Below are 22253 nucleotides of genomic sequence, written 5' to 3' on the forward strand. Positions count from 1 at the left end.
AGAATTACAGTAATCTCTTATCAAAAACTCTTTTTTTCTTCAGGAGTGCTGGGCCTTATGCATGCTAGGCAAGGGCTCTACTACTAAGCTACACTCCAGTTCTCCAAAATCATTTTTAATGTGACCTCAGTTGACAACTTCATCAGGTCGTCTTTCAGTTTGTTCCAAGTGTGGACGAGGAAACAGCACCCTGATTGAGGATTACTAAGACCAGCAACCTTCCCTAACACCTGGGGGATCTCATGGGCTGTAGTCCCACAAAGAGTTTCAGGTCTCCTATGTTCAGTGACAGAGCATGGTTCTGCAGGTCACCTGCCTCTCCGTGCACCAGGTCTGGGGCCAACTGAATTAACTCAGTCTTCAGCCACTAGGATCATGCCCATTTCACAGGTGAGCAGACTGATATGCAGAGTGCTTAGGCATTAGCTGGCATGACATCACACAGCCAGAGACCTGAACCCAGGCAGGCTTTCTCACCACTATGCACGCTGTCCATACAGAGATACAACACAGATGGAACAGCTGGGGGACAAGGAAGGAAAGTTGACAGGCTCCTTCCCAGCACACCAGATGTGGGAGAGACCCACATGAGGAAGCTGAGAAGCTGCAAAATTAACTTTCTCAAATATGCTCCTGCATACACCTGGAAAAGGTCACACACAAATGCTCCTCTAGAGAAAATGATGTCAACGCCTGCTACAGGTACTCAGAAGTCCCCATAAATGCTACCACTGCTACTGCTGCCATTACACAGCAGAAAGAAAAATGACTTCCGTGACCTGGACAAGCACTACAGGATCGTACCAGGCTTCCACAGCCTTGGAGTATAAGCCCAGGCCACAAAATCCTTTGAGTTAGTGGCTACAGGCCAGCAATCCTTGGCAGGGAAGGACACAGCAACAGGGCAGTTTGCTCAAATGCAGTGGAGATCCCCAGAGCAGACAAACAGACAGACCCACACTACATCTCAACTCCTGGTCACACCATCCTGAGCCTGTTTGCTCATCTTTATGAAGGACATGACTCCTCCCACATCCGCAGAGGGCTATACGGAATGGGATAGAGGACGTGACCAGGAGGTTCAGGTCAGCTCATCCTCACCATCACCCTCATTCACGTCTGAACCCACGGACTGGCAAAGCACCCACCTCCAGCTTCCAGGGGCCACAGCCTGGGATCTGGCACACAGAAGCTCAGCTGATTTTGGCAAGGCTGCCAAGTGGTTTGGCATGCATTTTGCACAAAGAGCCTTTCCCTATGTCTTAAAATGTAAAAGTTCTCCAAAGACTCGGGGATGCCAGGAGGAGGTGTGCAGGGAGGCACCGTGATGGGCTGTATTTTTAGATGCTGGGGTGGAAAGCATCCGGTCTGGCACCACCCTGGTCCCCAGCCACTACTTCTGCCCCCAAGTCATCATCAAAATGAACCACAGACACATCAAAGGATTCCAGAGTCCTTTTGCCACACACAATCTAAAACAAAGGCTCCTGTCCCCTACTCCACCCAACTGAGTGCATGAACGGTCTGGTCTGAGAAAGAGCATGAACCAAGCTTTTGACCTCCTGGCTTCATCCAGCAACCTCCAGGGGTGCAGGGTGATGCCCTGCCGTGCTGCACTTTGAGAAGGTGCTTCTTTCCCAGTCATGCTGGGTGTTTGCTGTGCTCAAAGGAACTCACTTCCTCAGAAACAAATCCAGGGAGCAATTCCCCAAGACCCTCACCAGTGGCTGCAGCTAACTGCAGGGAAGCTGAGATATCCCCACACACAGCACCAGCTCCCAGCTGAGGGCTTGCTGGTAGGTAAGGGGCTTCTGCAGAGAATGGGGGTTTCCAAGGTCACCATCAAAATTGGCTGAAGCCACAGCATCCTGCCGGGGAAATGACCTGAGAGATGGCCAGCCCCACAGTGAACAGGCCCTTGGCAGCCCTGATCCTCATTCAGTCACAGAATCCCCCAGATGGCCACGACTAACCTGCCTGGGACGCCCTGAAAGCACCTGTCTAGGCCAGTCCTCAACCCCAACTATCCCCAGTGGATGGATGGACAATCAAGGCCCATAGAAAAGGTCAGTTTCGGTCATGCAACTCTGAAGAGCTGAGATGAACCAGGGCAAAAACAGGTGTGAGAGGCTTCCAGAAACGACCTCCCCATCCCAAAAGAAACCTCAATCAAGTTCAGCCCTCAAATCGCTAGCAGGAGACCATAGGCAGAGTCCAGCAATGCCTCCCCAGACTGCTGGACAGAGGGACCACCTCACCCCACTCTGATCCCAGGAGCAAAGGAGGCTCAGAGCCCCGCAGCAGGCTTTCAGGAAACACCGCAGATGCCTGCCAGCAGGCTCCTCAGCAGCCCTGACCCGGTTCCCAGCAGCTGCAGGCAGAGGCACTCTGAAGGGACAGTGAGGGCAACAGCCATGGGATTCACTGCACACCCACAAGGGCCAGACCAGCATCAGCGGACACACCTGCCCCTCAGGGGTCTCCGTGTATTTTTGCGTTTATGTGGAGAAAACTGTTGCCCATACCCATCTTTCACCGTTCATAACCACAGAAGGTAATGTGCTGGTCAGGAGGCTCCCAGGTGTCCCTGGCCCCAGGCTCCGCCCTGAGAGGCCAAACCTCCCGGCTCTCCTGAGATGCCTGCTACCCTGTGTGGCTAATTCAGGACCTGGGCCAGCCTCATGCCCTGGGTGAGTTTTTTATCCTTCCTTCCTTCCTTCCTTCCTTCCTTCCTTCTTTCCTTCTCCCCTCCTCTACTCATGCCTTCTCCTTCTGTCCTCCATCCATCCTTCCCCCTCATCTATCCATCCTCCAACCATCCTTCCGTTCCTCTATCCATCCAGCCCATCCATCCATCCTCCCTTCCCTGTCTCTCCATCTACTCATCAATCTATCCTTCCTTCCTTCCCTCCCTCTCCTTTCATCCATCTTTCCTTATTCCTCCATACATCCATTCTTTTCTATCACCTCTCGTTCCCTCCATCCACTCATCTTCCTGCTCCTTCCATCCACCCACCCTTCCTTCCTTCCTTCCTTCCCCCTCCCTCCCTCTCTCTATCCTGTCTTCTCCTTCCATCCCTTCTCCAGCCAATGAGCCCCTGACCCAAGTCCATCTAGGGAACAGGACGACAGGAAAACTTTTTGAGTGGCCACTGTCCCTTCACCCTTTCTACCCAAACCCAAGCACTACCATGCCCCCTCCACTCGCAAACTAATCCCCTCCAGCCTCCTTCTCCACACCCGAGCAGCCAGCAGCCCAAGTCTGCGCCCCGCCTGGGGCAGAAACTGCATCAGTTCCTTAGGGAAAGTCACAAACCAGATGCACACAAGGAAAGGACCAAGCACCCAGACGCTCAAGAAGACAGGAAAGCTGGCATGGGCGGCAGGACCCCTACTTGGAAAGTAGTGAAACGTGGTCTGTACTCACCTGCACGACCTCTATGCCTCGTTTCCTGTAGAGAAAAACAAAGAAAAAGGCGTTATTACAGCAGCAGGAATAGCTTTCCACTGTGTCCACTCTGGCTGAAAGAGGATGGGCAGGAAGCTGTGGAAGGACCAGCAGCGGGGCTCTCATGCCATCCCCATAGTGGCCTGGTTTTTGAGAACTAGGTTTCTGAGCTCCCAGCTCCCACCAAAACCACCCAAAGCTTAAATGAGGGTTGGCTCCCAAAGGAGTTGGCTTCAGGGCCACGGCATGGACAGCAGCATCTCCCTGGGACCTGGGGCCAGGCCTTCCTCATGGGCCCCAGATCACCCAATGCACTCCCCACCAGAAATGCACCACCACAGCCTGCATCCTTGCTCAGCCCAACCACTGCCCATGCTCCCCACATCTACCACCTCTGGGGCACACTGTGGCCTGGCCCAGCTACTCTCGCTTGTAGGAAGTCATGGCTTCTTCCCAGTCCTGCATCAGTGTTTCTCCATCTGGGCCATTTGGTCCCCACTGACTCCCTGCCCATCCCCCCTTAACCCCTGGTTCTCCCACACCCTGCCTGGCCTGAGCCTCGTATCCTCCACCCATCACCCCCTCCCACACAGCCACACCACCACCAACAGTCCATGCTTGTATCTAACTCATCCCCACTTGACTTAAGACCCTGGGGTTTGGATTGTGTGTGGATCTGCCCAGGGCTCACAAAGCCTTCATCTCCCCGACCCCAACCCAGACCCTGACACCCCCCCCACCCCCGGGTCCTGCCACAAGCCAGGGCCCATCTCAGTGTGGCCTGTCACTCAGGGATGTCTTGACCTTGACCTGGGTATACATTTTCATCCCAGCCCTTAGGCCTTGGCTTTGGCAGGCTCCCCAGGAAGCCTTCCCTGGCCCCCACCACCTTCCCCACCCACCCACCCACACAGTACCTCAGAAAACAACAGCTCCCGCTGCCTTTGTTCCAGAGTATGGATTGCCGCCACCCAAGAAGCATGAGAGGGTGATGACCAAGATGTGTGTGTGTGTGTGTGTGTGTGTGTGTGTGTAGTACTGGGGTTTTAACCCACGGCCTTCACACTAAATTATATTCCCAGTCCTTTTCTGTTTTTTAATTTTGAGACAAGATCTCACTAGGTCACTAAATTGCCCAGGCTGCATACAAGCTTAGGATCTTACAGCTTCAGCCTTCCAGAGTCCTAGGATTACAGACATGCCACGATGCCTGGCTACGCTGTGCTCATTCTGCTAAGAAGAAGGACCTCTAGCAGATGCTCAGAGAAGGGTGGGACCAGCTCATTGGAGCAAGTACTATGTTGGATTCAAAACTGTGCACCCACCTAGCATACAGACACTCAAAAGCCATTGCTGGTAACTGAAGGTATACATACAGGAAGATCTGGCCAGGCCTGGTTTAGCAAGCTAAGGGTCCAACAAATTTCATCCCAGCAAGCTAAGGGTCCCAGGCAATCTGGGACCGTGAGGGGCTTATGGCCTCAGGGAGGAGACAGGCACAAAGGAAACCTCCAGGCAGTCATGAGCAGGTACCACACATCACCCTCAAGGGCGAGATGCCACCTATATCCAGATACTCAATGTAACTGCACAGAGGAGTCACCACATGAGACACGAGGATCGAGGCCTCAAGAGCTGACCAGGTCCACCATGGGAACTGCTGACATCTCAACAGACCCTGGGACCCAAGGAACCCAGTGTGAGACCACCATGGTTGATGCTTTCAGAGACCTCATGTCATCCTGCTCCTCTCAGTTCCTGAAGGGATGGGGGCCAATATCCATCTGCACCCACAATTTCACGAGCGACAGGCTAGATGTACAATGGCACAACCCTAAGCCCGTGCCCACAAGAGGACCATCATAAAGAACATGTGCCATACTCACCCTCACCCTTTCTGAGAATCTAGACATCTCAGAAGGCCACCCCATTCCCAGGTCCCTCGTCCCCCTGGAGAGTCGAGAAAACTGCAGTGAGCACCAGTGACAATAACAGGACCAACCCCAGGTCACCCGGCAGGTGGCTAGGACTCCCTGCCTCTGCTCCAGGGTGAAAATCTTAACCTCAGACAAGAATGTGGCCCACACGATGGGAAAGGCAGGGGACAGTGAGGGCTACATGTAACCCACACCAGCAGGGGCAGTGAGTCTCCCCAGGGCCCCCCAGGATCTTAGTTTCCCCGAGGAGTCCTGCCAACATCCAGGTTAGCCTGGCACATGGCTCCCACCTCTCTTCTCAACTACAGTGACTTCCAATCAGTCCACATTTACATCATCCAGTCCTTTAAAAGAAAAAAGCAACCAAAACAGGCCTCTAACTTCGAACAGATGGAACACATAAATTAAGAAATCAACAACAATGAAAAAAGTCATCTAGAGAACAGGCTGGCTCAAATCTCAGGGACTGAGCTCCCAGGAGTCCTACAGCTCTTCCAACTGTGGGCTGAGGGAACAAAATAATCACAACTCTGGCAAAAAAGCAGGGGGCACTTGTCTCTCGACTGGCCACATCAAGCCACACCACCAGACACCCTCACTGCCCTCTGACACCTCCAACAGCCCCCTGAAGGAGGAACATTGCTTACCCCATCACTCAGAGGAGCCGGCCTAACCTCAGGAGACTCAGGAGACCCAGGATCTGGCCCTGGGGCTGGGCCAGCCCAACCTGTGTTCAGGGCCAGGTGCCACATAGCTGGGCGGGGGGCATACAAAAGAGCAAGGGTGGTCCCCAACCCTAGGGCCTCAATGTAACAGAGGCATCCTGAGATGCCAATGGACAACCACACTCCCTCCAGGAGCAGAATCCTGGACACCACACTACCTCCTCTGGGCGACATACAGTCACCTGCTGGGGCTTGCTAGTGCATTGGGAACTTCAGCCAAGCAAAGGTCCTGGCAATCATGGATACCCAAGGAGCAGCCTCTGAAATCCTGTCATAGCCAAAAACTCAGAAAGACAATCACAAAACCAAAGGGGAAGGGGAAAGGGGAGAAGTAATGGACATGGCGGGCATGGAGGAAGGGAAAGAAACTGGAGAGCTGGTTGTCAAGTGGTCAGCTGTCCCTCCTGGAAACCCCAACTCCACCACCCCACCTCACCACGCCAGGCACACTCCAATGTGCAAACTGCTCCGGCCTCTGGGAAGTCAGCTGCCAAGGTGTCTGTGACTGCAAAATACAGGCAGCAGACTACATGTCCCCAAGAGGAACCACCACTAACAAGCGACAAGCCATCAAAGGAATAGCACAAAGCAGTAAAAAACAACAACAAAAAAAAAAACAAGGAAGCCATAAGGAATTATCTTCAAGACATCACCATGTGAAAGGTACAAGTAAAAACCCTCTATTTTGTATACAACTGTTTGTGTTAAGAACAACATCCAGGAGAAGAAGGTGTGCTTGTGTGTACACAGAATGCTCATGAAAGCGCTGCGGGAAGATGACCACAGCCAAGGGCACTGGCCAAGGGCAAAGACAGCTGGGGGCTGGGCTGAGGAGGAGACTCCTTCCCACCATGTCTTTCAGTTCTGTGCCAGGTGCCTGCAACACTCTCAAAAACATGGAAAGACTGGTGCTGGGGATTTAGCTTAGCGGCATAAGCCTGCCTTGGAGGTGTGTGGTCGTGAGTTCAATCCTCGGTACCGATAAAGAAGAAAAAGATAAAAAAAAAAAAAAAAAAAAAACCTGGAAAGACACAGCTTCAGTTATTTTCTACACAATAAGTGGCTCTCTAGTTGCTGGCTTTCCCAGTGCTGAAACAAAAAGGATGCCCGGTAAAAACACAAATCAACTGGAGGATGAAGCAAAGCAGAGGAGAACTCGGGGTTTACCAGGAAAAACTCCCACGGTCTGCTCAAAGGGGAGCTGAAACAGCTCGCGCTCAGGGACTACAAGACTGCCACGCTGGCACGCAGCACAGACTTGAACTCAGCCCGGAAGGGCACGCACTGCAGTGCTAACTGTGGCTGCGGCATGGCGATGTGTGGGTCACCTTTCTTTATATCCGCCTGCATCTTCTGTGTTTTCTATAGTAGTCGTACATGTTACTTCCAGTGCTACAGGAGAAATCAACAAAACACTGAAGTTTCACAATTCAAAAATGTTTTATTAAATATCTATATGTGGAGACAATTTTGATAGACTTTAAAAAGCATTTTCTTTATACATACTGGGTTACTAATTTTGGAGCAGAGATCTGCATTACTAAGTTCGGGGCAGAGGTCTAGTCCACAATTCATAAACTTCCTTTTCAAAGGACCCCGGCCTCCACAAATCCAAGGAGAATACATCCTTGGGAAGTTTAAAATTCAGAATGATCCACTGTTTCAGGGAATAAGGATCAAAATCAGAAAGAGGCAGCACTTGCCACCTGAGTGGACAATGGGAGGGTTAACTAAGGAACTGGGGGCACTGGTTAAATAAAAACATGATGAGCTGAGTGGCCTCCCAGCAGGTGTCAGGGCACATGGGCGCATGAGACCCATCAAGGAGCAGGCAGAGCCTAAGAAGCAGGCAAGTGATGTAGTCTGGGGCACGCCAGGAATGCCTGGAACGCAAAACCCAGCCTTTACCCATGGACCAATGGGCAGATGACCTGAGAATCACGACAGAAGCTCATCAAAACAATTGCTAGGAGGTCCACTCCCAAGGAATCTGGTTGAGGAGGTCTGGGCAGGGCCTGGAAGGTTTGTCACACCTCTGGATACAGACAGGCAGAAAAACAGCTGTTCAACCCCAAGGGGCAGCTCTGCACGCCTGACTTTGATTTGGTCTTGTTGTGCAGGTGGGAGAAAGGAGAGCAGCCGATCAGGTCTTGGGATGAGTGAAGGAGACAGAAGAACTAGAAATAGCTGTGGTGCGCAGTCAGAGAAGAGCAGGCTGGGGCCACACACTGGGGCCTTCAGGGAGACAGCAGCAGTTCACTTTCCAGCCCTGGCAGTGCCAGGCAGTGGTCAGAAGTTCGGGCCTCATCCTAGCTGACAGGTCTCAAAGCCATGTGAGAGGTAGGAAGAAGCAGGCAAGGGAGAAAGCCCCCAGCAGACATAGGACCAGCCCCAGCTGCTCCGGACACCCCAGCGTTCCATCTGCCACACCGGGAGAGCCCAAGCACCCATCCCAGAGGACTCTGGGGGAAGGTCCATGCCCAGCACATCACCTGGCTATCCCGGGGACACAGACTCGGTTACCTTTACTCTGTTACTCTGCCTTCAGGCAATATCCCTCCACTGTCTCATGTGATTCAGAGGGACCACACCCCACTCCAGAGGTGGGCACATGGAACCCTTCTAACTGAGCTGCAGGAATGGCATGGTACCCATCTAAGCCAGCCAGTCCTGATCCTCCTCAGGACAGGTCCTGGGGAGCTATCAATACCACACACAGCTCTGCTGGGAAACACCAGGTGACATCATTGCCTCTGAATGGCCAGAATCTGGACTAAACAGAGGCCAAACCCAGAGGAAAGGCCTGTGGGAGCAGTGGAAGAGCTTCATGCTCCTGCCAGAGCGTAGCCCACAGCCCACAACTAATGGCCATGCAGGAAAGGAAGCGGGCAGTTATGCAAGAGGGACACCAAAGCATAGATCAGCCAAGCAATTTGTAGCCCAGCTTGGTACTGGCAGATTTCAGGCACCCGGAATAACAGGGTCCTTTAGCACCCTAGGGTACCAGGCACATGGAGAACATCCCTGGATTACCTCCCCACCTTTCCCTACCTGTAGAGGACAAGGTCAGCTACGTACCACCCAGAGCTCTTCATATCCCCAAAGATGTGGGGCTCCTCCTTCACCCCATGTGTAGATAGCATGCTGCTCCTGAAGCCACTCAGAATCACCCCTAGCCCTTCTCAAGGTCAGCTTCTCTAACGAAGCTTCCCTAGGTGCCCACCCTCCTCAGAGTCCCATACCCAGCACTGGGCACACAGCAGGGGTGCCTGGCTCAGCAGCACTGTCCCCTACTAGGTTCAGGGCTCAGATACCAAGAGTGGCACCAAAACTCTGGATCAGTATCACCATCCCCACCTCCCCTACACCCCACCCCATGGTCAGGCATGGCCGTAAGACTTGCTTTGGCCAATGAAATGTGAAAAGTGGTGACCACATCATTTCTGGGAAGCTGCATTCAATTGCCAGCGTGAGACCTGCTAGCCGGTCCTCTGGACCTCAGAGATGAAGGAACACACAGGAATATCTCCAGCCACCAAAGCCACCTAAGACATAAATCTGTCTGAATGGCAATGAAGCCACGCTGGGAGCCAAAACAAAACGTGATTAAGAGAACTTTAACCCAGGGCTGTTCTCAACTGGGGACAATTGGACCCTGCCCCCAGACATTTAGCAAAGCCTAGACATTTTTTTTATTGTTGAAACTGGCAGAAGCTCTGTAGTCATCCAGTGGGTAGAGGTCCTGCACAGGACAGAACCCTAAAAATAGATTTATCTGCCCTAAACTGTCAACAGTGCACCTGGAGCTACTGCAGAGAGCACATGGTTGTAAAGTCAGTGGATGGAGAGTGGACTCTGGGCGAGCCTACTTCACACCTCTGGGGATGTTTGTCACCACAGCTTCACCTGGTCTATTCTGTCCACAGACGTCACTCAGGAAATGCACCCCATGCCCACATCCTCAAAGTCTTGATGCAAAGCCGGACGTGGGGACATTTAGAAGTACAGACTCAGAGGCACTGGATGGAAAGCAGGGCCCAGGTCCTCCTCTCAGGCCCTCATGAGAGGACCCCTCTCTAAAACCACCAGCTTCTGGCCTAAGTCTGTGCCTCCTCTAGGGCCCCCATCCTCATCTGGCACACTGTGGCTCATCCACCACCCAACACCACCCTCTCGTAGGGGTCCCTTCCCACCACGGCCGGACAACGGTAAGCAGCTGACACTGAAGGCACCACCCTGCCTGCCTGCTCCCTCCCTGCCAGCCTGGTTCCCTTGCTGATTATTTTGTAACTTGGATTTTCCTCCTAATAACAGTGCCAGAAACTGAATTGGCCAAATATAAAGACAACATACAAAGAGAATTTTAAAACCAGTACAAACATTTGAATTGTTTGGATAGCTCCAGAGAATAACCAGATAAACTAGAAGCTGCCAGGTCGGTGTTATGGGGAGAAGGGGTTCCTCCCTCGATTGGATGTCAGCACTCGCCTTAACTAAAGACACCGTGCTGGGTGTCCCACTCAAGGAAAGCAGGCAGACAGACCCCAGGTGTGGATCCCTCTGCACAAGCACAGCTACCTGGGTGGCAGTCACGCCTGAGAGAGGGAGGCATGGCAGGGGGACTGGGAGGCGAGTTCTAGGCCTTCCTACCCCACTGCCAGCAGGCCTGCCTGGCATTCACACACACCCTGCTCTGTCCACTCAGCTGTCTCAGTCCCTGCCTGGTGAGTGAGGGGAGCTTCTGAGGCAGGCAAAAGATGCTGTCAATAGGCAACTCCCTCATGGGACCCTGGGAACAGGAGACATGTACCCCAAAGAGTGCGCATTTTCCAGCCATTCCCCTCAAGGTAGGCTCACTCTTAGAACAACAGCCCTGGAGCTGGGGATTTAGCTAAGTGCCTTCTTTGCAAACACATGTCATGAGTTCAATTCCCGGTACCGATAAAAAATTTTAAAAAAAGAACAACAGCACTGCATTGTGCAACCTGCATCATGGACACAGACAATCTTGGCAAAGCTGCAGTCACAGAAGCTATGGCTAACTCACCCTGTAACAGAAAGCTCCCCGCTGGCCCTCCCTGGACACTGGGAAGCCAAGTAAGCACTTCCCCTTCCTGATAAGCAGTGGCGGTGTGGCAGACTGCAGCCCTTCCAGCGGGAGAACCACCAGTGTCTCCTGAGATCTGCGCCATGTTGGAACTTGGGACGCTGGGAAGCCAAGCAAGCAGCTCCCCTCCCTGGTAAGTGGCTGCAATGTGGCAGACTACGGCTCCTCCAGGGGGAGACCCACCAGTGTCATCTGACATTCACACCATGTTGGAACTTATGAAGCTGGGAAACCAAGCAACCAGCTTGCCTCCCTTCTAAGCAATAGTGAACCTACTGGTACATGGCCTAGAGTCAAACATCCCACTTCCCCTACCCGCCCTTCTTCTGCCTCCCCCCCCCCCCCATTAGCAAATGGGAACCAGAAATCTGAGCGTCTCCTGGGAGGTTGACCATAGCAAATAAGGGGAACTTCCTTCTATCATCTCTTTGAAGGCAAATATTTTGATTACTGTTTTGCTCTATTCTGATTAATGGTGCTGCTCTATTCAATATTCTGTTTTGATAAGTTCTATAATTTTCTGTATTTTATCTCATTTTGATATACATGATTGAAAGAACAACTATTACAAAGATAACGAAATATACTGTGATACCTATTACTGTTATCCCGGTAACCTGCTGTGAAGTTCTGTACCAATTTCACTGTATGATCTTAGTTGGCTTTATTCTGTCTTGTTCTGTTGTATTTTACCACTTTCAAAATAAAATTAAAAAAGAAAGAAAGAAATATCAAGGAGTCAGGCAATGACCCTTATTCCCCAGTGTGTGAGGAGGCAAGGGAGCCATGAAGCCTGGCTCTGACGCCCACTCGGCCACAGCTCCTCCGACCTTGACCAGGTGCTGCCCGCTGTGTGGGGTCCAAGGAAGGTAGTGTGCACAGTGCACTCACATCCAACTGCTGCGGCGATGAGTCCCACAAGCCTCACAAACGTAAGTGCACCCTCCAGCTCTAGGTCAGAAGTCTAGAACGGTCAGCAGGCGGCCTTCCTTCCGGAGGTGCTGGGAGGACCTGTTCTGCCCTGTCCTCTCAGTTCTGGACACTGTCCACATTCTTTGGCTCCTGGCCATATCACAGACTGACCTCTGCTTGCATGGCCACATCTCTTCTCTCTGGCCATCCAGTCTCCTCCTTATCAGGTCTCTGCTGACTGCACGGTAACCCAGGGTCATCACTCATAACTCAAACGCCTCTATGCTCACACTGACCCCTTTTATCACTAAAAGAACTCCAGTTGCTCCTCCCTGTGTCCGGTGCAGGGAACTGAAATGGAGGGTCAGCTAGGATAGGTGTGATGAACCTAAGGCATGCGTGCTACAAGCTCTAGGAGCTCATAGGGGCTTCAACATCCAACCAAGGAGGAGGATGCTGCTCAGGCTTGCAAATGCATGCTGGGTACAACTAGACCTTGCCACCAGGGGGGATGGAACAGCTGTGTACAGGTGTCAAGAGCTAGGACGTGAGGAGGGAACCAGGGAGAAGGAAACCTACAGCCCCAGGCCTAGCAGCTATAAAGTAGGTAAAGGGTCCTTGAGTTCATTTCGAGGTCCCGAACAAATGTCCAAGCCAGCCACATACAAAGTCAAGGCCACCTGGCTCTCTGAACTTTGCCTCCCGAAAGCCTGCTAAATGCTTTGGGCCCATCACCAGGTACACACAGGCCCACATGGGCCTGTCAAGCTCCCCATTTACAGCCTTCTCTTTCCTGAGTCCAAAGAGTAGGCAAGAAGGAAGTAGGGACTGCCTCTGCTGCTGGGAGTCATGGCAACGGGCCCCAAAGAGTTGGACTAATCCCTCAGAACCCTACAACAAAGAAATGCCAAGAGCCAGGCCCTACAGAGAAGTGGGAAATGCCACAAAGGAATATCCAATTCCAACCAGAAGGGAAGAGCACCTGTTTTGGCAAAGGTACAAACATCTGTCCAGGAGGATCTCCCTGCTGCCCCTGCACACCCGCATGGGGACCCCTGTGACAGGTGCCACTTCCTCATGCCCTGTCTGTTCCTCCCACCCTGGCTGCATGCCCCACCCAGGCTGGTTCCTCACACTCCAACCACCTGGCCCTCTGCTGTGGCACCCCCTGGCCTACCACCCACAACACCAAGGCCTCTCCCAGAAACGGCCCTCCGGGAAGGCAGCACACACAAAAGTCACTGCAGAGCTTCGGAGTCTGGCTGGGCAGTCGGCAGAGGCCCAGGGGCCCAGCAACGCCTTCTGCCAGTCTGAGCACCTGCCTACCAAGGGCAGGACAGAGTGAGGTGTGCTCCAACCCTCGACTTACTGCTGGATGCAGGATGCTGTAGCCACCTAACATCCCTAACCCTCAGGAGAAGACCCTAAGAGTGAAAGGAAGGGTTCCAGCAGGCAGGGAGTACAATCTGGGTTCTCTCAGATGGAATTCCTGCCCAGAGAGGGCTTTCTCAGGAACCACAGCTTTCACCATTCACCCCTCACTTCACGCACTCTGACCGAGCACCTACAATGAGACTGGAAATTTTCCCATTGGGGACGACACCACAGTGAGGACACTTCCAGCTGCTCTCAGGGAGCCCACAGTATGAATGCAAACAACTGACAGAAGACAGGAGTACAGTGACTTGTGTCATGCTCTGCAGGAAAGCAGCAGAGGCAGGGGCTGCAGTGACACTCACATACAAAAGGTCCGTGTTATGGTTTAGATCTAAAATGCCCCAAACCTCCTGTGTGTGGGATGTGACTGGAGTATGAGAGCTTATAGCTGACTTGGGGCTGTTGGGAGGCAGAGCATCACTGGGAGCATGGCCCAGAAGGGTCTGTCTCCCTCCCTGGCCCCTCCCTTCTCTCTCTGCTTCCGGGATGCTTTGAAGCGAGCCATGCCCCTCTGCCATAACGTCTCTTCTTTAGGTCGGACAACCATGGACTGAAACATGAGCCAAAATTAACGTCTCCTTCTGGAATGGGTGTCAGGTACTGTGTCTCAGAGATCAGAAGAGTAATTAAGGCAGCCTAAGAGGGGAGAAGGTTTAGGGCTGCACCATTTGGAACTGGGTAAATTTTGATAGCTGAGCTACAGGAGGAAAGGACAGGAAGGACAATTAGAGAGTGAGAGGCAATTCTTTTACGGTTAGATTGCCTGAACCCAAAACTTCCCCCTTTTGGTTAAGCTCATCAGTCACCTGCATCCGCAAGAGTCCATTCCACTGTCCACCCTGAACTGTCACATCCCATCACGGCCACCAACCTGTACTTCCTGTCTTGAAAACAGACATCAGCACCCAGCCTGCAGTCCAGGCCAGAGTCTCACTCATCCCCTGTCCTGACAGTCACCAGTCAGGTTTCACCACAGTCAGGCTTCACATGTGTTTAAGGTCACAGGGAAATCAGGAGGAGACACAGCCCAGGCTTGGTGACCCCCAATGCCCAGCGACACGGCTACCACAGGCTGGAAGAAGAGGTAGGGAAGGGGAAAGTAGCCTCTCAGCTGCAGAGGGAAAGAGAATCTCCACTAACACTGGCTGGCTGATTGCATGTAATTACGAAAGGAAAATGTCCTTTAACATTGCTTCACAATGCAGATATAATTTTAAGTGTCCCTTGCAGTGATTACAGTGCCAGCCCAACAAATGTTTTACCATCAGCACAGTTAGTTCAGGCCCCTGCAGGCAAAAAATAACAAAGCCAACAGAGGCGCAAGTCCAGGACACCAAAGCCCCTCCAGCTGCGCGATACCCAAGGCAGACCCCACCTTCTCCCTGTGGAGCTGGCCCGGGGGCACCAGCCACATCTTCCTTCAGTGATCGTCACACTCAAATGCCAACAGCAAGCAGTTAATGAGGACAGCTTCACCTACTACGTGGGCCAGGTACTCCTCTACACCTCCGTCTTCCCACTCATCCATGACAATGGTACGTGACTCATGGCACCGCGGGAGGGCTGAACAGGGCTGGCCCACAGTGAGCATCTAGTCCGCTGCCACCATCCCTCATTTAGTCCCCACAGCAGTGGCCTCCTCCATCAGGAATCTAATGATAAAGAACAATGCTAGCTCTGCCCGAATCCAAACTTATCACACTGGGTCCTCACTAGGATCAGGGGACACTGGAATCGGTGACTCTCTGCACCACTCAGTCCACCCCTCCTGGGCGGAGCCATGTGCACACCACCCCCTTCAGGATCCTCAGGCTCTGGCTGTGGGGCCGGCCTCCATCACTCCCTGCTCCACTCAGGAAGACACAGCTCTGGGCCCTCTGCCGCACTGGGCTGCCATACACACAGGAGAACCAAAGACCAGAACTGTGAGGGGTTTGTCTGAGGTCACAAAAAACTCAGAGAAAGATGGTCACTTGCAGGAGCCCCTGAGGAGGTGGGGCCACACACCACCATCCCCAGTCCTCACCAGCATCTTGGAAGGGCCATCCCAGCCAGCCCTTTCTGGAACTTGGGAAAGTCACTGTTCAGAGAGGTGAAAGGCCAGGTTAACAGTCCCCAGCAAGGGACAAAGATCATCCTGATTTTCCAGTCAGGCTTCCCAGGCCGAAGACATTAAGTCCTTACTTGGCACCATCCAGACTGAAGGCATATTATAGTTCACCTCTAGATGTCCCACAAAGACTCATATACCCACGGACAGGATTTTTGGGAAGCGACTGGATTGTGGTTGTGTGATGCTGCACTAGTCCACCGAGGGTTTTATAGCCAGGTGGGACGAGGTGGGTCACTGTGGTGTGGCCCGGAAGGGTGCATACCTACATCTTCTACATTTACCTACATTTCTTCTCCCTTGATGTGCTCTGCTTCCTAGCTGCCACGCCCTAAATCTTTTCTCCTCCGCCACACCGCCACACCCTTCCACCCTGCCTCGGAGCTAGGTGGCTATGGACTGAAATCTCCACAAACTCTGAGCTAAAATAAACCTTTCTTCCCTTAACTTCTGGGTGTATTTTGTCCCAACAATGAGAAAGTAAGACAAGGCAGAAACACAGGTTGCTGCATCAAGCACCCATAAGCACAGTCCACCAGAGCCTGGCATGTCTGAGCAGGGATGGTGGGTCAGCCACTGAGCTGGCCAGAGCAGCCATCTGGAAACCATGCAGGACGGGTGCAGCAAAGGCAAGTTGGAACCAGGAGTAAACTGTTCCTCCAACCAGTAGAAGCTCGAACCAGTGCTTCTCAACTGCGTGACTCTGAACTTTCCAGAGGATATCTGGAAAGTTTTTGAGGCATCTTTGGTCCCACAGCCGGGGGAGAAGGGTGGTCCTGGTATCCAGTGGGCAGAAGCTAGAGATGCTGCTGGCTACAGCTGGTGGCAGAGCCCACAGGGGAAGCCACCAAAGCTGGGCATGTGGAACTGGCTGAAGTCAACCAGGCCAGCCAGAGTCTTCTTCCCCATGACAGCCAGGGACTCTGTTCCCCAGGCTCTCTGCACCAGGCCCCACTGAGCTTCCAGGAGTCAGGACCCTCCAGAGGGGCAAGGCAGGAAGAGCAAGAACCCCTGCCTCTAGCACATTCCCCAGGTCCTGGGCAAGCTGCCCACCAGCCACAAGTCAGCCACCCCCCATACCGGAGCACTGATCCCCAAACTCCTGCAGAGCACCTCACCCAGCGTGCTGGCACCACCACCTTTCTGACTGCTGCTTTGCCAGGTCCTCACATCAAAACCCCATAGTCTCTGCACACTCTTCACTGTCTGTCCCCATGCCCAAAAGACAGCTTCTTAAAGAGGAGCTCTGTCATTGCCGGACACACGGTCAGACACGAGCAGGCTCAATACCATTTTCCCAGCAATACCCAATTCCCAACAATACTACGCAGGAAGATACAACCCACACACTGAAAATCACATCCCAGAGGACAAAGTCTGTACCACGAGGGAAGAGCTGGGGTGCAAGGCTGCCCCATAGAACTGAGGTCAGCCCTCAGCCCAATGTGCCAGGCTGTTTCCAACCCTTGGCATTGACCGCTGCGTGCAGAGCTCCAAGGCCGTCTTCTGTTCCGTGCCCGTCACTTGCCCGTCCCAGCCTTGTACCCGAGCCTCCGCCCACTCTGGGCCCATGCTCAGAGGCTGCAGCTTTCTTCCACATGCTTTTCACACTTGAGCGGGTAGTGCATGTGAGCATCTCCTGCAGGACCTGTTAAAATGCAGATCGGTTGAGGTGTCTGGTGATTTTGCAGTTGTCACAAATTCCTGGAGCTTTGAGGCTGCCTGCCCCAGACCATATCTTATGCATCCTCAGATCTGGCCCTCAGTCCATCTATGCTGCCACTACACCTTCCAGATCACCGATGCCTGGTGAGACCTACCTCAGGCATGCTGCAGCAGGCTGTTAGTGCCATGGAAAGCTCTAAAAGGTTCGCCATCAATGTCCTGTACCAAACAGCCTGTACGCTCTTTGCAGGCAGTTGAAAAAAGAGAAGTAAGTAAACCTAGAGAGGACAGAAGCAGTCCTGTGCCCAGAGGGTGTGTCCCCCCAAGCCGGAAGAACTGCTGGCCCCGGGGCGGTCACCCAACTGAAGGCTGCGCAGGCCCTGGCACACTTGGAGCAAGCGTGGCACTTCCCATTTAACCTCCTCACAGGATCACACACACACAGAGCGCTTGGGCACCTTCTCTGCATCACCCGAAGCTGCAAAAGGACCATGAAGTTCAGAAACTGCTTTGTAGGCTAATTCAAAGGGAGCCATGCAACAGGACTCAGAGGGTGCAACCTGGCCTGGAAAGCCTGAAGTAATGGCCCTCATCTGCCTTTCCCTTGCCCTCTCTCACACTGGCCTTGCTGGAACCACACCTTCCGCCCCTGCTCCACAAGCACAACCTCCAGTTCACCTTCATGATGTACCACAGGAACTCTGCACTTGCTGCAAAGCACCTACCTGAGATGCTCCCCTCCCCACCCCCAGCCTTCCTGCAGCTAATGCCTGTCAGGTAGCAGCCAATCTCCTTTGGAACGGCCTTCTCTGACCCTTCACATCATTGCTGTCACTTCACTTTCTGGTCCTGACTGAAATCATCCTCTTTAACTAAGTTGGTGACACATCTGTTCTACCAGCCCGCCCTGGCCCCATAGACTAAAGCTCCGAAGGACAGGACCTTGTCCATCTCGGCCACCACTTGGCCACACTCACCACATAGTCTGGCATGCAGAAATGCCAACAGATGTCTATAAACAAACGGACTAGGGCAAGCTGGGTTGGTCCAGCAAAGAAATAGGTGGACCAAGGACGGGGAGCCTGGAGTCTGGAGGCAATCAGGCACAGATGCAGGGAGAAGGAGTATGTCCTAGCTGGACATTCACCCTTGTTCCCAGTGAGCATCCCGAGGACTCCCCCAGTGAGGGGGTTCTAGGATTCGGGACTACTAGGTTCCAACCTCCTTCTCTTTCAGCTGAAGAAATGCAACTCAGCACTCGGGGGTAGCAGGAGGCTGTCAGCCAAGAAACCCAGGCCCCAAACGAGAAACAAACCTGCTCATTACCACACAGGGTTGACAGGCACCAGGCTCCCCTGGTCAGTTACCCACACGAGCCCCCTCTCCTTCAACAGAGGTCAGGTTCCCAGAGGACCATAATGGGAGCACGAGCCGTGTAGGACCTGAGCAGGTTATGAAACACTTTCCGAATGATGGATCAGCGCTCATTCTTTATGCAGCCTGCAACAATGAGCACCCAGAGGCCCCGAAGCAAGGACCTGACTTTTCCAGCACAGCACCAGCTGGACACCTGCCACATACTGAATCAGAAGTAGCCTGCCTGGTGTACAGGCCCAGATCACACACACACTCTCTCGTGTGCAGAAATGTGCCCCAGCTTGGCCCCTCCCTGTATGCATGCCCAGCGCCATGGCTTTGCTCTTTCCACCAAGGGACCAGGCTTATTTTCTCAGCCCTAAAGTCTGAGCTGCCTCTGGGTCTTGTTGTGGCTGACAGACTGTGGAGGAGAGATTTGGCCTCCAGAGACCTTGAAAATACCCACTGGCTCTTAGATCACTGCCTCCTGGACAGGGACAAAACCTGCTGGAGGCCAAGGCACAAGACCAGGCCATACCTATCTCCAAGGTTAACCAAAGGCCAAGCCAAAGCAGCAAAGCCCCCTTACTGACCAGAAGCTGACTATAAGCTGAGGAGGGACAGCTGAGCCCAGCTCCAGCACGGTGAGCTCAACAGTTCCTGCTTAAGGTCCCCAGATTATGCAACAATACACTAGGCCAACCATTACTTCACATTTTGGGATCAGGAAAGAAAGGACCTCATTTATATTCACAAAGGTGTCCAATGCAATTTTACCTACACCAGCAAAGCACCTGGAAATAACTTAAATATTCAAGAGTAAGATCACAGTTCAGTAAATCACAGCACAGGCATCAAATAGCTCTGTAGTAATTAGAAATGATCATTCTCTATTGTACTTTATTTTCAGATGTGATAATAACCTTGGGATTTTTATGTTTATTTGGTTTTTAAAAATCACATACTGCTGGGTCTGGTGGTATATTCCTATAATCCCTGCACTCAGGGGGCTGAGGCAGGAGGGTTGCTGTGAGTTCGAAGCCAGCCGAGGCTACACAGTGAGTTGAAGACCAGTCTGAAGTACATAGTGAGACCCTGCCTCAAAAATATAAAATAAAGACCACATACTAAAACCAGATCTGATAGTGCACACCTTTAATCCCAGCTACTTGGGAGGCTGAGGCAGGATGCCTTTCCCTTATTTTCTAAGCTCAAGGCCAACCTAAACAACTGAGCAAGACCCTATTTGAAAATAAAATTTAGAAGGCTGGGATGCGGCACTTGCCTAACATGTGTAAGGCCCCGGGCTCACTCCCCAGCACACCCGAAAGCAAGAACATTCTAAAGACCGTATAAACATGGAATTTGTTTATACTACCATGCTATGTGCAGAAAACAGAAACCAAATACAATTTCAACTCCGTAACAAAAAGGGAAGAGAATGACGGAAAAAGGAAATGTGGATGGGAAGAGGCGTAGGGGGATGGTTTGGCTTTTCAAATTTTTCTTTCGGAGTGTTAAATTGTCTTTTCAGTGGACTAAAAATTTCAAGAAAAAGAAGACACCCTTTTCTTTCCAAAGAGGTGGGGTTCAGCACAAGCCAGGGATTGGCGGGGATCAGAGGGTTGTCCCAGAAGCACTTGGGACTGAGGGGAGAGGACTTTGCTGGAAACCTCACATGACACTGAGGAAGTCAGACTTCCCGGGCCATCGAGGACCCTCCCCAGCCACCCACAGGCAAGAGCTCTCCACCAGGAAGAGAGATGGACCGGTACCACTCCTCCCGGGTTGAGGGGGTACATTAGCAGTCCCCCCTTAGACTAGTTTTGAGATGAGTGACAACAACCAGATCTAAATGTGTCTTCAACCAGGGAGAAAAAAATTATAATCAGACCATCCAGTGTGCTAGATATCACCTCTACCAATCCAGTCCTCATCGCCTCTAGAACCTCACAGCATCCCATAACTGAGCCCTGGGCCCCATCTCACAGACTAGAAGAGCCCCACACCTGCCTGAGTTTGGTCTCTCTTGGGTTGGCTCCTCCCTACACGCAGCTGTGCTGGGGAATACAAGAATGAATGGGGTGGGGGGAGGCAGGAGTACAGGGCTCTTCACATGCTGACGCCCCCTCCACCCTCAGCTAGGGGATGATGGCTCATGCTGCAGAACCCCTCTGTCCCACCAAGAGGATGCTATGCACTCAGTGTGTTCCCAATAAACTCAAAGGCTGCAGGCCTAATTCCCAATGTGTTGGTATTTGGAGGAGGAGCCTTTGGCAAGTAACAAGTTCAATGAGGTCATGTGGGTTGCGGTGGATTAACAAGTTAAGGGTCAGCTCATTACACCCAGCTGAACTGAATCAGCGTCATGCTGGGTATGGAAGGCCCACCTGAGAATCCCTACCAACTGCATAAAAGGGGAACTGGAGGGGAAGATGGCGTGCTGTTGATTCTCCTGGAGAAGCTCATCACGCTGGCTTCCTGAAATGAACTCGGCAGTTCTCATTATCGGGACTCAGGACTAGTTGTCACTGACGATGGCTGCAGTTCTCTCTTGGGGGACATCTGGCCCTTACCTAGAGTTCACTTCTGGCTCCAGTGCAGATCCCTCAGCCTGCTGGCACAGATCCTTTATCCCGCTGGCACAGACTTTCTAGCTTCCACCACTGACCTTTGGACCTTCCCAGCACAGATTCTTGAGACAGACTTGGATGAGGCATTGACGTGGGCTCTAGGCCTTCAGCTGGATTTGTGCAGGACACTGCCATGGGAACATGGCCATGGCCCTCAGCTGGATTCTTTAGGTCCTTAGTGTGTGGACAATCTCCCGCACTCTTCTGCATTTGGCTTTTTGACTAGGAATTATGTGTCCTGTATTAAGTTATTCCCTTATAACCCCTGACTACAGCAAGGGGGGAGCCCCCCATGATAGGATTGGTATCTTTATTTAAAAAAACAAATACATGAGGAGCTCAGAGCTCACTCTCTCCTTGCCATGCCAAGGACACATCGAAGAGGTTGCTGTTTGCAAATCAGGAAAAGAACCTTGAAGCCAGATCTGCCAGCTCCACTGCAGCCTCCAGAACTGCGAGGACTGAACATCTATGGTTTATACCCCCCGGTCTGAGGGTTCTGTTACAGTAGCCCAAGCTGGCTAAGATGAAGGAGAAGGTAACCAGGAGCCCTGGACCAGCCTAGGCCAGGAGACTGAGGAGGAGGTTCAAGACTGAGGTTGTACAGAACAGAAAGTAAGGCTTTCCAAGTCACTGCAGACACCATTCACCTGTAAGCCTTATTACATGAAAAAAGTTAAGTCCAGGAGAGATACTGTATATCACAATGTATGTGTATCCCTTCATATCTGCTGGTACAAACACAAAATGCGTGTAAGTCCATGAGGAGGAGGCAACCGGGTTCTCTCTGAGGACTGGGGCTGTGTGAAGGACCTCGATTTTCACCATGAATCCCTGATAGGATTTGATTTTTGAACACACACACATTACTTTTTAACAAAAGTTGTTTAGTGATGTTCACAAGCCCCTTGTGAGCCTGCCCC

General features: G+C 52.3%; 1 protein-coding gene across 3 annotated transcripts in view; it reads right to left on the reverse strand.

Moving 5' to 3' along the window:
• Window positions 1-22253, reverse strand: part of Itpk1 (inositol-tetrakisphosphate 1-kinase) — a 144286-nt gene that overhangs the window by 107989 nt on the left and 14044 nt on the right. For all 3 annotated transcript variants that reach the window (XM_063241099.1, XM_003462649.5, XM_063241098.1), the window contains exon 2: window positions 3428-3452. In XM_063241099.1, coding sequence (XP_063097169.1) covers window positions 3428-3452 — 25 coding nt within the window. The remainder of the gene's footprint in view (window positions 1-3427; window positions 3453-22253) is intronic.

Source organism: Cavia porcellus, unplaced genomic scaffold (genome assembly GCF_034190915.1).
Source record: "Cavia porcellus strain 051 isolate PalLab524CR breed Dunkin Hartley unplaced genomic scaffold, mCavPor4.1 scaffold_31, whole genome shotgun sequence".
Lineage (NCBI taxonomy): Eukaryota > Metazoa > Chordata > Mammalia > Rodentia > Caviidae > Cavia > Cavia porcellus.